The following is a 16285-nucleotide window of genomic DNA, read 5'->3' on the forward strand; positions in this document are numbered from 1 at the left end:
GGCAGGATCAGCCAATGGAGTCGTGAGAAAGGTGGAGCGGCACCTCGAGGACGCCCCACGGGTCCTGCTTTCTGAATATTTATGAGGGAGGCGGGTCGACGCCGCTTCTCGCAGCGCCCGGCGCCATGAAGTGAGGGGGGTCTGGGGTTCGCCCCTCGCGAGCCGGCTGGTGGGGGTCGGGCGGGGGGCAGGCTAAGAAGTTGGGGAGGCCCAGGCGGCGCTGCCGGGGTCCCGGCGGGGCGAGGGGGTGCTGGGGGAGTGGGGTGGGGATCGCCGCGGGGACCCGCGGGGCGGTAACGGGGACGGTCAGCGAGGTGATGCCGGAGGGACCCGAGGCTCCTAGGAAACTGGGGGGCGCCCGGGTGGTGGTGGGGGGGCCGGCGCCCGCAGGTGACCCCTCCGGGCCCCACGGCAGGGGAGCGTGGCGGCTGGGGAGGGGCTGCGGGACGGGGCACTGACCCGGCCGCCCCCGCCGCCAGGCTCAACGTGGACGGGCTGCTGGTCTACTTCCCTTACGACTACATCTACCCGGAGCAGTTCTCCTACATGCTGGAGCTCAAGCGCACGCTGGACGCCAAGGTGGGGGCCCGGCCCGCTCCCAGACCTCCGGTTACCTAAAAGGATAGTTCGTGATAGCAGCACCTGACGTTTATCAAAGGCTGCGCGCCTGGGAGCCGGCTGTCTGGGTTGGAATCCTCGACCCACAGCTGTGTGCCCTTGGGTGAAGCCCTTCGTCTCCCTGTTTCACAGTTTTCACCTCTGTAAAACGGGCTTAGTATGATTGCCTACTCTCGGAGGTTACGGGGAAGGTTATGTGGGTTAATTTCAGTAACTTAACCCGGGATGATTTTGACACCCCCCCCCCCCCCCCCCCCCGCCGCAGAGACCGTGCCTTGGTTGTCATATTATTGGAGTGGAATGCTAGTGGCATCCCGTAGTTAGAGACCATGGACACTGCTAAACATCCTGCAGTGCGCAGTTCAGCCCCCCACAACCGGGTATTATCTGGCCCCCAAAGGTAGAGCCTAGGTTAAGAAAACTGGATGGAATCTTAGAAGTGGTGCCAGGCACAGAGTAAGTGCTGTAACTTATTTGCTAAGTTAAAGAAAAAAAATGGATTGCTACAAATCAGTTATTTTGCCAAATATTCAACCCTCAGTTTCTCATTAGTCCTTAGTCATGATCTGAAGAAGTACTTATGAGCCCAGTTTTATTTATTTTTTTAGTTTTAACTTTTTAAAAAAAAAAAGATTTTATTTAATCATGAGAGACAGAGATCTCAGAGAGAGGCACAGGCAGAGGGAGAAGCAGGCTCCATGCAGGGAACCTGATGTGGGACTGGATCCTGGGTCTCCAGTGTCATGCCCTGGGCTGAAGGTGGCGCTAAACCGCTGAGCCACCAGGGCTGCCCTAAAATGTTTTCTTTTTTTTTTTTTTTTAATATTTTAATTATTTGAGAGAGAGAGAGGAGAGAGCACACACCCAAGCACGGGGGAGGGCAGAGGGAGAGGGAGAAGTAGGCTCCGCACTGAGCAGGGATGAGGGGCTGTATCCCAGGACCCTGGGATCTTGACCTGAGCTGAAGTCAGATGCTTAACTGACTTAGCAACCCAGGTGCCCCTAAAGTTTTTTTTTTTTATTTTTTTTTTATTTTTAAAGACAATTATTATTATTATTTTTTTTACGATTTTATTTATTTATTCATAGAGACCTAGAGAGAAAGAGAGAGAAAGGCAGAGGGAGAAGCAGGCCTCATGCAGGGAGCCCGACGCGGGACTCGATCCCGGGTCTCCAGGATCACACCCCGGGCTTCAGGCGGCGCCAAACTGCTGCGCCACCGGGGCTGCCCTAAAGTTTGTTTTTAAAGTAATCTCTACACCTGACATGGGGCTTGAACTTGAAAACCTGAGATCAAGAGTCACATGCTCTTCCGATTGAGCCAGCTAGGAATCCCTTGGCCCATTTTAGAGGTGAGGTGAGGCCAGATAGGTGAAGGTACTTGCCTAAGACCACTCAACAATGAGGTGGCAAAAGTGGGGTTCAAACCCATTGCCCCTGGGGCCTAGCTTTTTACCTGCTGTTGTCTCTATATTTCAAGATGGTGGCATTCTGGGAGTGGTCCCCAGAGTTTGTATCCCTGAAGATCTGTCTCTCTCAACACTTAGGGTCATGGAGTCCTGGAGATGCCCTCAGGCACTGGGAAGACAGTGTCCCTGTTGGCACTGATCATGGCATACCAGAGGGTAAGTGCCCCCTGGGCCCAGGGAGGGAAGCAGAGTAAAGGGGTCCCAACAGGGGCTGAGCTCATTGTCACTGGCAGGCATATCCACTGGAAGTGACTAAACTCATCTACTGCTCAAGAACTGTGCCTGAGATTGAGAAGGTGAGCCAGGGCCATCCTGGGGCTCCGCCACTCCCACAGGACTTGCTGGACCCCGGGTGGTTGCCCTCATAGCTTTCAGGGGGTGTTGGGAAAGCTGGGGAAGGACCAGGCTGGGCAGGGTCTTATGCTGGAGTCCCCCTCCATCCTTGACTGGAACAGGTCATTGAAGAGCTGCGAAAGTTGCTCAACTTCTATGAGAAGCAGGAGGGTGAGAAGCTGCCATTTTTGGGGCTTGCTCTGAGCTCCCGGAAGAACCTGTGTATTCATCCTGAGGTGCGTGCCCATTTCTCCCCTTGCCCTAAGCCTCCATCCAACCAGAGTCCTAAATCCCCAAGACCAGATCTCTCAGACAGTCACAGACTTCTCACACATCAAATTCTGACTCCTGATGAGGTGGCCCAAACAAACACACCTTTTCCCCAGCCTTAGAGAAGTTAAAAAGGCAGTTCCTGGAGTCTTGCACTCCAGCTTGTTTGGCTTTGAAACTTAATAGTTGTGTATTCTTAGGTGATTTTTATAGTGGAGCTTCAGTCTTCCTGTCTGTAATATGGGGATAATTACCTGCTTTATACAGTTGATAAGACTGGACAAGAGGAGAGAGGGTGAGATGGGCAAAGGGGGTCAAAATGTACAAACTTCCAGTTATAAAACAAATTGGTATGGGATGTATTGTACAGCATGGTGACTATAGTTAATACTCTATTGTATATCTGAAAGTCACTAAAAAAGTAGGTCTTAAAAATTCTCATCATACGCAGATGGCTGTATGGCTCAGTAAGTTAATCATCTGGCTTTTTTTTTTTTTTTTTTAAAGATTTTTATTTATTTATTCATGAGAGACACACACAGAGAGAGAGGCAGAGACACAGACAGAGGGAGAAGCAGGCTCCATGCAGGGAGCCCAATGCAGGACTCGATCCCGGGTCTCCAGGATCATGCCCTGGGCTGAAGGCAGGCGCTAAACCACTGAGCCACCCACGGATCCCCTGGCTTTTTTTTTTTTTTTAAGATTTTATTTATTTATTCATAAGAGACACACAGAGAGGCAGAAACAGGCAGAGGGAGAAGCAGGCTCCATGCAGGAAACCCGATATAGGACTTGATCCCAGGACCCGGGGATCACTCTTGATTTCAGCTCGGGTCATGATCTCAGGGGTCTTGGGATTGAGCCCCACATTGGGCTCTATGCTCAGTAGGGAGTCTGCTTCAGGATTCCCTCTCTTCTCTGCCCTCTTTCCTACTCGTGTTCTCTGTCTCTGTCTTCATCTCTCTCTCTAAAAATAATTTAAAAAGTAAAAAGAGTTCTCATCGTAAGAAATTGTGGGGTGCCTGGCAGGTTCATTTGGTAGAGCATGCGATGCTTCATTTCCAGATCATGAGTTTAAGCCCCGTGTTGGGTGTAGAGCTTACTTCAAAAAAGAAAAAAAGAGGAAAAAAATTGTAACTCTGTGGTGATGGATACTAACTAGCCTTAACTGTGGTGGTCATTTTGCAATATTTGTGAGTACTGAATCATTATGTTGTACATCTGCAAGTAATACAGTGTTTTTTTTTTTTTTTTTTTAGATTTTATTTATTTATTCATGATAGTCACAGAGAGACAGAGAGGCAAAGACACAGGCAGAGGGAGAAGCAGGCTCCATGCAGGGAGCCCGACGTGGGATTCGATCCTGGGTCTCCAGGATCGCGCCCCGGGCCAAAGGCAGGCGCCAAACCGCTGCGCCACCCAGGGATCCCAATACAGTGTTTCATATCCATTTATATCTTGATAAGTAAAAAGATTGGGTGAGAAAATGCATGTATAGCCCTAAGCATGTACAAAATAGTAAAACAACATTAGAAATTATCGTGATACTAATATATATAATAACATATGACACATAGAATATTGGTATTAAATTATGTTACAAAACTACGGTAACTCACGGAAGATATATTCTATAACATGAATTGTAAGAATATGAGAAACGGTGGATGTGATGGGTGATAATTATAGTAGCACAGGCCTTGGCAGGTGATGAAAAGAGAAGGGAGAGGGAGGGTCAGCAGCCTCAGAGCCTGCCCCTTGGTGAAGGCAAAGGTTTTGTTGTGAGAAAGGACAGTCCTGGGCTGTGAGAGTGTCACCCATAGAACCTCGGAGGGGGCAGGGCAGGGCAAGGGCTCTCAAACCATTCCATAGAACCTCCTCTGATTCTTAGATTTGCCAAGGTTCTGGGTGTTTTGGCGTTTAGAAGGATGAAGCAGTTATCCTTAATCTACATGCTAAACATTCTTTTTTTTTTTATTTATTTTTTTAATTTTTATTCATTTACTTATGATAGTCACAGAGAGAGAGAGAGGCAGAGACACAGGCAGAGGGAGAAGCAGGCTCCATGCACCGGGAGCCCGATGTGGGATTCGATCCCGGGTCTCCAGGATCGCGCCCTGGGCCAAAGGCAGGCGCCAAACCGCTGCGCCACCCAGGGATCCCTATGCTAAACATTCTTTAAGGCTTGATTTTTTTTTTTTAATCCGGTAAAATTGACATATAATGTTAGTTTCAGGTGTATAGTGTAATGATTCGGTATTTGTATATATTGCAAAACGATCACGGTAAGTCTAGTTAATATCTGTCACTTAACATAGTTACAAAAATTGTTTTTCTTATAAGGAGAACTTTTTTTTTTTTTAAATTTTTTTTTTTTAATTTTTTTTTATTTATTTATGATAGGCACACAGTGAGAGAGAGAGAGGCAGAGACACAGGCAGAGGGAGAAGCAGGCTCCATGCACCGGGAGCCCGATGTGGGATTCGATCCCGGGTCTCCAGGATCGCGCCCTGGGCCAAAGGCAGGCGCCAAACCGCTGCACCACCCAGGGATCCCTATAAGGAGAACTTTTAAGATCTCCCTTAGGAACTTACAAATGTGCATTGTGGTATTATGAACTATAGCTCCCATGCTGTTTGTTGCATTACATCCCTAGGACTTAATTATTTTATAACTGGAAGTTTGTACTTTTTGATCCCCTTCACCCTTACCCCCTGACCTCTGACAACCACCAATTTGTTTTCTGTATTATTTTTTTTAAGATTTTATTTATTTTTTTCTTTTTTTTTTTATTATTTTTTTTTTGTGGAGGGCCAGGTGCGCCTGTGCAGCTGGAGCCCCCCCAAGATTTTATTTTATTTTTTAATTTTTATATTTTATTCTTTATTTATTCATGAGAGAGCGAGAGAGGCAGAGACACAGGCACAGGAAGAAGCAGGCTCCATGCAGGGAGCCTGATGTGAGACTCGATCCCAGGTCTCCAGGATCCTACGCTGGGCTGAAGGCGTTAAACTGCTAAGCCACCCAGGCCGCCTTAAGATTTCATTTTTTAGTAATTTCTGCACCCAACATGGGGCTCGAACTCACAACTCCAAGATCAGTGTAAGAGTCCAACACTGCTCTTACACTCCCGGGGTCTAAGTTCCCAAATGTCTTAACTGTTTAATAATGTAACAAGTTGAGGTTTCAGTTTCCCCCAAAATTCCTCATTCTTACCCCAGACGGAACAGGACAGCCCCCCTCTTCCATCTAGCTGGCAGGTATAGAAACCCAGGTTCAAGGAATGGTTCTTATGACCCCCCCAATCCTCGTCCCCCCAGGTGATGCCCTTGCGCTTTGGGAAAGATGTCGACGGGAAATGCCACAGCCTCACAGCCTCGTACGTGCGGGCGCAGTACCAGCAGGACTCCAGCTTGCCCCACTGCCGCTTCTACGAGGTGCCTGCCGACTGTGTTCAGGGAGGGAAGGGCAAGACGGTGGCAACGGCATACCTCCCTGACCCCCAGGTACCCTCTTGCCCCCCAGGAATTTGATGTCCATGGGCGCCAGGTGCCCCTCCCTGCTGGGATCTACAACCTGGATGACCTGAAGGCCCTGGGGCAGCGCCAGGGCTGGTGCCCATACTTCCTTGCCCGCTACTCGGTGAGGAGGCTGGTGGGGGCCGGGCAGAGGGGCAGGTGTGTGGGTTAACAGCCTGCCTGCCTGCCTGCCTGCGTGTCCCTCTGTCTCTGTCCATTAGCTTATATCTCTGCCTTGCCCGTGTCTGTCTCGCCTTGCCTCTCTGGGCCCACGAGGGGGTGATGAGGTGGGGTGCAGGCAGCGGGCGGCAGGGCAGGGTGCTGTCAGGTAGGCTGGGCTAACCCTGCCCTCCTCGGCCCCCTAGATCCTGCACGCCAATGTGGTGGTTTACAGTTACCACTACCTCTTGGACCCCAAGATTGCAGAGCTGGTGTCTAAGGAGCTGGCCCGGAAGGCTGTCGTGGTCTTTGATGAGGCCCACAACATTGGTGAGTCAGGAAGGCAGGCCTCAAGATGACGCCGGCCCCTTTGGCTGCTGCTCCGCTGCTCCAGCTGCCTGACTGAGCTCGGCCTTCTCCCCTCTCTGCTCCAGACAATGTCTGCATCGACTCGATGAGTGTCAACATCACTCGCCGGACCCTTGACCGCTGCCAGGGCAACCTGGAGACCTTACAGAAGACGGTGCTCAGGTGGGCTCAGCGGGGCTGCATGACCTGTTGCCTTCCCCTGCCCCCTGGCCCCACGCCTTTCCTGGGGCCCTGTGTTCTTCCTGACTTACCCCCGGGACCAGCCCTGTTCTAGTGACCACCTCTGCCCCCAAATATCCCCCATTCTTCCCACACCCAACTCCCCCCTCCCCCACCACAGGATCAAGGAGACAGATGAGCAGCGTCTGCGGGAGGAGTACCGACGCCTGGTAGAGGGGCTGCGGGAGGCCAGTGCTGCCCGGGAGACCGATGCCCACCTGGCCAACCCCGTGCTTCCTGATGAGGTGCTACAGGGTGAGCCGATGCTTCCTCCCGCCACCGCTCCCTGTCCCGCTCCCCCCCTCCACCCCATGGTGGCTGATCCCCTCTTCCCACAGAGGCGGTCCCCGGCTCCATCCGCACGGCTGAACACTTCCTGGGCTTCCTACGGCGGCTGCTGGAATACGTCAAGTGGCGGCTGCGGGTACAGCACGTGGTGCAGGAGAGCCCCCCTGCCTTCCTCAGCGGCCTGGCCCAGCGTGTGTGCATCCAGCGCAAGCCCCTCAGGTGTGGCCCCATGGCAGCTAGGGGTGTTGGGTCCCCGTGGGGGGTGGAGCAGACCCCAGGCCCTCTGTGCCCGGGGCCACCATGTTGCCAGTGTGGGATGTGGAAGGATCCCGTGGCTTCCTCAGCTTACCTGAGGAGCACTTGGTGGAGGGACTACTGACCAACGGGGGGCCCCTCGGACTACTAACAGAGGGTCCCCCAGGGGTCCTGTAAGAGCTCAAGTATTACAATGGCAGGGGAGGGGGCAGCCCGGAGGGGGGCTCTTGACAAGACCCAGCAGGGTGGGAGCTGAGGGCTGAGAAATGCTGTGGATCCCCTGGACCCCTGTCTCCTCCTACCAGTGCTTCTCATGTCCCCCAGAAGCCTGCAGGCAGGAACACCCCAGCAGGCAGGCGGGGGGTGGGTTGGTCTCCCCAGCACAGAAAAGGCAGAGCATGGACCTGGCAGTGGGGTGGGGCCTTCTGTCCTGTTCCTCTGCTGTTTGGGAGAAGTCCTGGGTCTCCTCTGAACCTCAGCTTCCTCCTCTGTTGAATGGATAGGGCGTTACCACCTTTCCTCTCTGGTTTCTGTGGTGGTTAAATGAGAAAGCAGTGATAGAAGTAACTCCCTTACGTCTTAGGCACCGATGATGAGCCAAGTGCTAGACGTTCCGTAGCTTGTGGAATCTCTGTGCAGCGTCCCTGGCTGTGGATGAGGACAGTGTGGCCCAGAGACGGGAAGCTATCACCCAGGGTGACATGGCACCTCGTGGGGTAGTTGTCTGAAGCCAGGCCTCTAGGGCTCTCCGAAGCCCCTGGCTGTCCTGCATCTTGGGGTGGGACGGCCCTTGGGGTGGCTTCATCTGTCCCTCTTCATGAGAGACTTGCGAGGGCAAGGATGGGATCTTAGTCATGTTCTCTGAGCACCTGCTCTGTGCTGGGGCCTCTGCTCTGTGACCAAGACCATGTTGGACTCTGCTCTCCTGGGGCTCAGAGCCCACTGGGGAGACAGACCTGTCCCCAGATTAGGACGACCTCGAGTGGTACGGCGGGGATGGGGGACCCCCCAGGAGGTGCCTGATCCAGCCAGGATGTGGGCACAGAGAAGATGGACTTGAAGCAGTGATGTCCGGAGTCTGGTTCTAAAACTCTGACCGTCTGCCTGGCTCTGAAACCAGGCGCTCCTGTTCTAGGACCTGCCCTCCTTGAAGGGTGACAGCCTCAAGCCTGACTGTCGGTGTTTGTGACTGGGTGACCTTGTGTGTGTGTGTCCATGAAGGGTGTGTGGGATTGTACCCTGTGAATGTGTGGTTCTCTGAATGTATGTGTCACCAGGGTGGCCGAGTGTGACTGATGCAGTGGGAGGGGTCCTGGGTGTGAGTGTATGTGTGGCCATGCAGGTTCGGGTTGTGACTGGGATTCTGGGTGTAGCTCTGGGTCTCCTCTTTGAACCAAGAGCCTGCGTGAGATTGTGTGACCACATGGGACATGTTTCCATGTGACTCGATGTATGGTCACTGCTCTGTATACACCATCATCTGGCCGTGGCTCTGTAGGACATGCAGCTGTACGGTGAGGAGACACTGGTGACTGAAACGGCTCCAGTCTCTCCTCATGGAGCACCCAGTCACCTGGGGAGGCGTGTGTGGCCGCGCGCTGACAGTGGGTAGAGAGGGACTGACCTGACCCCACATGGCTTCCGCCCCAGATTCTGTGCCGAACGCCTCCGCTCCCTCTTGCACACCCTGGAGATTGCCGATCTTGCGGACTTCTCTCCCCTCACCCTCCTCGCTAACTTCGCCACCCTCGTCAGCACCTATGCCAAGGGTAAGCTCATCTCCTGCCTCTGCCAGGCCCCCTGGCAGCTGGAATCAGGATCCCAGCAGAGTCCAGGGGGTTGGGACTGGGACCTTCAGGACCTTGTAGGGCTGGGCTCAGGAGTTTGGGTTTTGTTTCGAGTACAGTGAGGTTCCACAGATAGTCCTTGAGCTAGTGAAGCCTTGTGCTCAGATGTATATTTTCAGAGGCTCCCTCTGGCTGCAGAATGGAGTAGGATGGGGGACGAGGCCAGAGAAGCTCTGTGGGGTCACTTACACTGTAGGGTATGGTGGTAAGGAGTTGGCCCTTCTACTTCTGGGAAGTGGGAAGCCATGGAAGATTCCAAGCAAGGGAAGAGCAGAGGCAGGGACCTGAGGCAGGATGGGAGGATGAGAGGGGCTGGAGAGAGATGTGGGACCTGGTACCTAGGATTGGGGGGGCAGGAAGGCATGGCAGGGAGGGGACAAGGAGCTGAGTATAGCACTCAGGTGCCAGGGAGAGGGGACCAGAGACTTTACTGGTCAGCACTACCTCCCCTTCCTTAGCATTAAACTGGCTGAGGGCTCAGTCTGATCCCTGGGGATTACTACTCTATCCTGGAAACCAGGTCAGGCTTCCTGATACCCTGTACCCAGCCTAGAGGATAGAGAGGCTGTCCCCCAAATCAGCATCCATCAGCAGCAAGTCCCACTAGAAGCTTCCTTCCGTGTCCATCCCCCTGTCCTTCCCCTTCTTCCTTCTGGGGCTGGCTTTCTCCTCTTCTGCCCACTTCCCTGTCCACCAACACCTCACATTCTTCTGCCTGGAATGTCTATCCCGATATTCCTTAGCCCCCAACTACCTCCTACTCATCCTTCAGTTCTTGGCTTGTTAAAAATGTTCCCTTCTCCAGGAGGTCCTCCCTGACCCCCCAGGGTGTGTCTCTTCCTCTTGGCTCTCCTGTTCCAGCTCTGTCTACTCTGAGTGGTCACTCTCTGGGGACAGGACTATGAGCCCTGAGAGGGCAGGGCCAGAGATGTCATGGTTCCCACTGTGTCCCCAGTACAGGGCCAGGCACAGAGGATTTTTTTTTTTAAGATTTTATTTATTTATTCATGAGAGACAGAGAGAGGCAGAGACACAGGCAGAGGGAGAAGCAGGCTCCCTGTGAGGAGCCCGATGTGGGACTCGATCCCGGAACTCCAGGATCACACCCTGAGCCAAGGGCCGACGCTCAGTCACTGAGCCACTCAAGCATCCCAACTTTTTTTTTTTTTTAATTAAGTAAAATTGAATATGTGAATTCATTCATTTGCCTATTTTTTTTTTAAATTTTTATTTATTCATGATAGGCACACAGTGAGAGAGAGAGAGGCAGAGACACAGGCAGAGGGAGAAGCAGGCTCCATGCACCGGGAGCCTGACGTGGGATTCGATCCCGGGTCTCCAGGATCGCGCCCTGGGCCAAAGGCAGGCGCCAAACCGCTGCGCCACCCAGGGATCCCTCATTTGCCTATTTTTAAGAAAAATTTTATTTGTATTTATTCATGAGAGAGAGCGGCAGGGAGAGAAGCAGGCTCCCTGTAAGGAGCCCAGTGTGGGACTGGATCCTGAGACCCCAGGATCAAGACCTGAGCCGAAGGCAGATGCTCAACCGCTGAGCCACCCAGGCATCCCCACCTGTGTTTTTGGTTTTTTTTTTTTTCAACAAATGGGTCCTGCCCAGCACTGAGGAAGTGGCAGAAACCAAGAGGGACCCCATTCCTGATCTCCTGGCAGTTACACTGTAGAGGAGAAGACAAGTAACAAAGACTCAAATAAAAAAGATAATTCCAGAAAGGGATACTTTTTCACAAGAAAAATGTTGCCATGTTGGAGCATGCCTGCAGTGGCCAGGATGGCCAGGGAAGCCCTGAGGTGCTGACATTTGAGCTGAGTTCCAAATGACCAAATGGAACCAGCTGCCTTGGGAAGCTTTTCAGGCTGTGAGGCCAGCAAGTACAAAGGCCCTGGGGTGGAGTGAGCCTGGTGGTTTTTGAAACTTAGGAGGCCTGTGAGCTAGGAGAAAATGGGTCAGCGTGGCGGGTTCTCGCAGATAATTTTGGACTCCGGAAGGAGTATGGGGAGCTGTGCAGGGCTTCTGAGCAGGGCAGGGATGTGACCTGAATCAGAATTTTACAGGGTCCCTCTGCTTCTGGGAGGGGAGCAGGGGCAAGAGCTGGATGCCCAGTGAGGTGACTGCAATGGTCCAGGCTAGAGGTGATAGTGGGGGAGGGAGTGGGGGCAGTGGTCAGATTGCAGATAGGCTTTGGAGGCAGAGCTTGACCCATGGCTTAGATACCATGATCATGGAAGGCTCCAGGCTTTGGCTTGAGTGGTGGTGTGGGTTCTTAGAGCCTTGAGAGTGTCTGAGGAGTAAACCTTTAGTGCTCTCTGCTCATGATGCTCCCTGAGTGGATGTCAGCCCTGGGAGAAGCGGGCAGGTTGGGGTGTACTTTGGACTCCCAAAGACTGGGTTTTAAGCTTGAGCAACTGGTGGTTGGCCCCAATCACTAATGGGGGGAGGAGGTAATAGACAAGTGGGCTTGGCTATGACCGGTGACCTGGAATCTCACCCGGTTGTAGGTTTCACCATCATCATCGAGCCCTTTGATGACAGGACCCCCACCATTGCCAACCCCATCCTGCACTTCAGGTGAGACCCAACCGCAGTGTGAGGCTGTCAACAGACCACGGGGGCCCAAGCATGGTCCTCACCACCCTCCTCTGCTTCCTATAGCTGCATGGATGCTTCACTGGCCATCAAACCCGTGTTTGAGCGTTTCCAGTCTGTCATCATCACATCTGGGGTGAGGACCCTTATCTGCCCTAAACTCCCAGTCCTCTACTATGGGGATCCTGGTTTCTGCCCGGTCCTGCTAAGATCCCTCCTGCTGTCCCTGCTATAGACGCTGTCCCCACTGGACATCTACCCCAAGATTCTGGACTTCCACCCCGTCACCATGGCAACCTTCACCATGACGCTGGCCCGGGTCTGCCTCTGCCCTATGGTGCGTGGGAGAGGGTGGATGCTGGGCCAGGGGAGATGTGTCAGCTCTCGTCCTCCTGTTCCCTCTCAGGCTGCTCAGGCAGGAGAGTATTAGCCTGAGGGCATAGGCTTTGATTCAGATAGATCTGGGCTTGATGCTACTGCTTCCTGTGGGTCTGACTCCCCAAGCCTCAGTTTCTAACCTGTAACATGGGGATGCATCCTCCCTGACCTCCCAGGGCGGTTGAGGTGATAGTGAGATAGTGGATACAAGATGCTTATGTGGCCCAGAGCCTGGCACCAGTCGGCCCTCAGTCAGCATCTTGGTTAATGTGGGCTTTGCCTGGTTCATCATCTGGTCATGACCTTGATGATGACCCTTCTCTGCCTCAGCCTCCTTTGTAAAACAGGCATCGTAACATGAGCCCTTAATTCCTTATCTGAATCCCTTGGGCCAGATGTATTTTAGAATTGAGAATTTTCCAGATTTTAAAGACAAACCACATGCTGTACAGTATGTGACATCCCCAGTGGGGTCTGGGCAGCTCCCTCCAGTGAAAGTTTTATTTCAGCAGGAACATGTTTTGAAACGTCAAACTAAGGGAGGTAAGTCAGGACTCTGAATAGACTCAGGTCAGGGCAGATTTTGCCACTATAGGAGTTTGCACCAAACTTAAATATCTGGAGTTCCTTGGGTCTTGGAATTGCCCTTCAGGGGTTGTGGACTGGTGACGGCCACATTCTGCATCATGGTTTTGTGGAGTTGCTGGGGGGGGGAGGGGGGGAAGGGGAGGTGCACCTGTGGCTGGCGGTTGGTGAGGTTGTGGTGGAACCCTTTCTTCTGGAACTGTGTGGCTGGGAGGCTGAGGCCAGTAACACATATTTGCTGGTTAGCAACACAGACAGACTTGGGTTCAGTGTCGGCTCTGCCCTTGATTTGCCACGTGACCTTGGGCAGGCAGGCAGCTCACATCTGGGCCTGAGGTCATCCATCCGTGCAGTGCAGATAACAGGGGAGCTGAGGGTTCACTCAATGACATTGTGTCTATAAAAAGCTCAGCCTGGCACCGGCAGGCAGCTAACGCATCAGAATGGTGCTGTTTGCTTATCGTTTGCTTATTGTGACGTCTGTTGCTCTCTGCAGATCATTGGTCGTGGCAATGACCAGGTGGCCATTAGCTCTAAATTTGAGACCCGGGAAGATATTGGTATGCTGCTCATGGTGGTTTGTGTGGCTCCTGAGAGGGGAGGTGTATCAGTGGGCTAAGTCATGCTGCAGTAACAAACATCCCCAAATTACAGTGGCTTGACACAGAGGTTACTTTTTGCTCACAGTATGTGACACTGTGGACTGGTGGGGGCCTGCCCCGTGGTTTCTCACTCCAGGAACCCTTACCACGTCCCCTAAATTGTGACGGCAAGGATCCTGGTAATGGTGCTGGGCCTCACGAGGGTTTACCTGGAAGTGACACATAGCCACTTCATGCATTTCATTGGCTAGGTCGAGTCACATGGCCACGCCTAACTTCAGGGGCGGGGGGTGGGGTGGGGTGGTGCAGTTCTCTCAGGCCAGAAAGAGAAGTGGAAAGTATGTGAACAGCCCTACTGGTGGCCTCTGGGATTTCTAGGAACTCCAAGTTCAAGACAGGGCATTAGTTAGGAAAGCTCTGACGAGGGAGTAGGGAGCAGGACCCAGGCACACTCTGACCCCTACCTCCCCACCCCTAGCGGTGATCCGGAACTATGGGAACCTCCTGCTGGAGATGTCTGCTGTTGTCCCTGATGGCATCGTGGCCTTCTTCACCAGCTACCAGTACATGGAGAGCACCGTGGCTTCCTGGTATGAGCAGGTAAGCCCAGCCACCTGCTCTCCAGGAAGGCCCCACTCTCCTCTGTTCTTGGCTCTGTTCCTCTGTGTGTTGGCTTTGTCTGTCTTGTGTTTTAAGTGGTAACATGGATCTAAAACATCTGAACAGTTCAAAGAATAAACAGCATCATACCCTGGTCCCCCCCTTCCTCCCACATCCCGGTTAAAAACTTAAGAGCCCCTGTGGGACAGTGCAGGGGTGAGGTCATAGAGCGTTCTGGAAATGGGGCTCACCACAGCCAGGCCCTGGGTGGCTGCAAGGATGGGAGTGTGGGAGGGGCCTGCCGTGACATGTCTGCTTCTAGGGCACCACGGCCCAGCTCTTGGGTGGGTGAAAGCAGGTGCTTGTTAAGGGTGAGAGGAGAGAACTTGGCTAATCACTAGAAAGCACTCGCCCCCCTGAATGGTACAGGTGACCCATCGCTGTGGGGGTGTGTTTCTGTACCTTCTGTCCCAGCGTCTGTCCTTGATCAATGTCGCATGGCTAGTGTGGGGTCACTGAAATCTCTGGGCAGCCGTGGCCTGGCCTCCATCAGCCCCTCCACTAACCACCAGCTGGAGGGGCGGAGTGTCCCAGTTGGCCATCTTGAGCGCTCTGCCTGCCCCACTTATCTGAAAGATGGGGGGCAGGGGTGGGTTCTTGCCTGGATTGCAGAGCTTCCCGCAAGGAGTGAGGCCAGCCTCAGCCTATACCACCTCCCCGCTCCCTCCCCGAGTTTCTACTGGCCTGCCAAGGCCTGGGAAGACAAGTGGTCTATAGCATGGGAATCGGGGCAGAGTTGACTTTAGCCAGGATGCCTGTACCAACCCCCAGCCTGACCTGCCTGCTGTCTGTCCTTCCCTAGGGCATTCTTGAAAACATCCAGAGGAATAAGCTGCTCTTCATTGAGACCCAAGATGGGGCTGAGACCAGCGTTGCCCTGGAGAAGTACCAGGAGGTGGGTGGGGGTGTGGGAGGGTGCCCTAGGAGACTGTGTGCAGAGGGCCCGAAGGAGGCAGTTCTGAGCATGTGTCTCCTGTCTTGGCCTCCCCTCCCCAGGCCTGTGAGAATGGCCGTGGAGCCATCCTGCTGTCAGTGGCCCGAGGCAAAGTGTCCGAGGGAATTGACTTTGGTGAGTGGACAGGCTCTCCCCTTCCAGGTGCCTGCCTGGAGCTCTAGCTGTTTGTTCACACGGGACCCCCCCTTCCACACAGACACAGCCTGGGCACACAGGGACCTCCCCTCCCCTCCTCTCTATCCCTGGGCACCCAGCTGGGCCCTCGAAGCATGCCCATGCTTTTCCCCACTCGAACAGCACAACCTTCTGGGCCCTGCAAAGTTGGCCCCTCCAGTGCACCACACTGGTAACCCTGCTCCCCTTCCTGTGCTCGCTCCCCCAGTGCACCACTACGGGCGGGCTGTCATCATGTTCGGTGTCCCCTACGTCTACACCCAGAGCCGTATTCTTAAGGTGAGCAGCACGTGCAGTTGCTAAGGATGTTTGGGCCTCTTGGGCCCTCCTGGGACTTGGGTGGAGGAGGCAGGGGGACCACTCTGGTTTCTTCTCCGGGCAGGCACGGCTGGAGTACCTACGTGACCAGTTCCAGATCCGAGAAAATGACTTCCTCACCTTCGATGCCATGCGCCACGCAGCCCAGTGTGTGGGTCGTGCCATTCGGGGCAAGACGGACTATGGCCTCATGGTCTTTGCTGATAAGGTGTGTGCATAGGGGCCTCTGCCTGCCAGGCTCTTCCTGGGCCATGCCCACCCCCACCCCCAGGGTCCTGATGTTTCCCTCTCTTCCTTGCCCTCTTCCTGAAAGCGGTTTGCCCGGGCAGACAAGCGTGGGAAACTGCCTCGCTGGATCCAGGAGCACCTCACTGATGCCAACCTCAACCTGACTGTTGACGAGGGAGTCCAGGTTGCCAAGTACTTCCTGAGGCAGATGGCTCAGCCATTCCACCGGGTGAGCTGACGTGGCCTGTGCTCACTTCCTTCACCTTCCCAGGCTCAGCTCCTCCTTCAGGAAGGCCCCTTGACTTTCTTTTTCCTCAGGCTCCAACCCTAGCCTGCCCTCAACAGGGGTGTGTGTATGTGTGCCCACACGCCAGGTCTGGGGCCATGGGGTTGGGGCACAGCCAGTCCTCCTCGGACTTGGAAACTGGTTGGCTG

At 53.8% G+C, this 16285-nt stretch overlaps 1 protein-coding gene across 4 annotated transcripts in view; it reads left to right on the top strand.

Annotated features, from left to right (window-relative positions):
- The window catches only part of ERCC2 (ERCC excision repair 2, TFIIH core complex helicase subunit), an 18034-nt gene continuing 1749 nt past the window's right edge, over nucleotides 1-16285 (top strand). For 2 of the 4 annotated variants that reach the window (XM_025424661.3, XM_049109253.1), the window contains exons 1-22: nucleotides 1-130; nucleotides 480-579; nucleotides 2166-2243; nucleotides 2321-2383; nucleotides 2543-2656; nucleotides 6011-6127; nucleotides 6216-6332; nucleotides 6574-6697; nucleotides 6802-6898; nucleotides 7077-7210; nucleotides 7294-7462; nucleotides 9149-9267; nucleotides 11863-11932; nucleotides 12017-12086; nucleotides 12186-12287; nucleotides 13410-13473; nucleotides 13994-14115; nucleotides 14978-15070; nucleotides 15172-15244; nucleotides 15513-15583; nucleotides 15687-15830; nucleotides 15936-16079. In XM_025424661.3, coding sequence (XP_025280446.1) covers nucleotides 126-130; nucleotides 480-579; nucleotides 2166-2243; nucleotides 2321-2383; nucleotides 2543-2656; nucleotides 6011-6127; nucleotides 6216-6332; nucleotides 6574-6697; nucleotides 6802-6898; nucleotides 7077-7210; nucleotides 7294-7462; nucleotides 9149-9267; nucleotides 11863-11932; nucleotides 12017-12086; nucleotides 12186-12287; nucleotides 13410-13473; nucleotides 13994-14115; nucleotides 14978-15070; nucleotides 15172-15244; nucleotides 15513-15583; nucleotides 15687-15830; nucleotides 15936-16079 — 2190 coding nt within the window. In that variant the 5' untranslated portion in view covers nucleotides 1-125. Of the gene's footprint in view, nucleotides 131-150; nucleotides 170-479; nucleotides 580-2165; nucleotides 2244-2320; nucleotides 2384-2542; nucleotides 2657-4867; nucleotides 4976-6010; nucleotides 6128-6215; nucleotides 6333-6573; nucleotides 6698-6801; nucleotides 6899-7076; nucleotides 7211-7293; nucleotides 7463-9148; nucleotides 9268-11862; nucleotides 11933-12016; nucleotides 12087-12185; nucleotides 12288-13409; nucleotides 13474-13993; nucleotides 14116-14977; nucleotides 15071-15171; nucleotides 15245-15512; nucleotides 15584-15686; nucleotides 15831-15935; nucleotides 16080-16285 lie in introns of those variants that run through there. The other 2 variants (XM_025424663.2, XM_035712483.2) reach the window with 2 other exon arrangements.

The sequence above is a fragment of the Canis lupus genome, chromosome 1, assembly GCF_003254725.2.
Source record: "Canis lupus dingo isolate Sandy chromosome 1, ASM325472v2, whole genome shotgun sequence".
Classification (NCBI taxonomy): domain Eukaryota; kingdom Metazoa; phylum Chordata; class Mammalia; order Carnivora; family Canidae; genus Canis; species Canis lupus.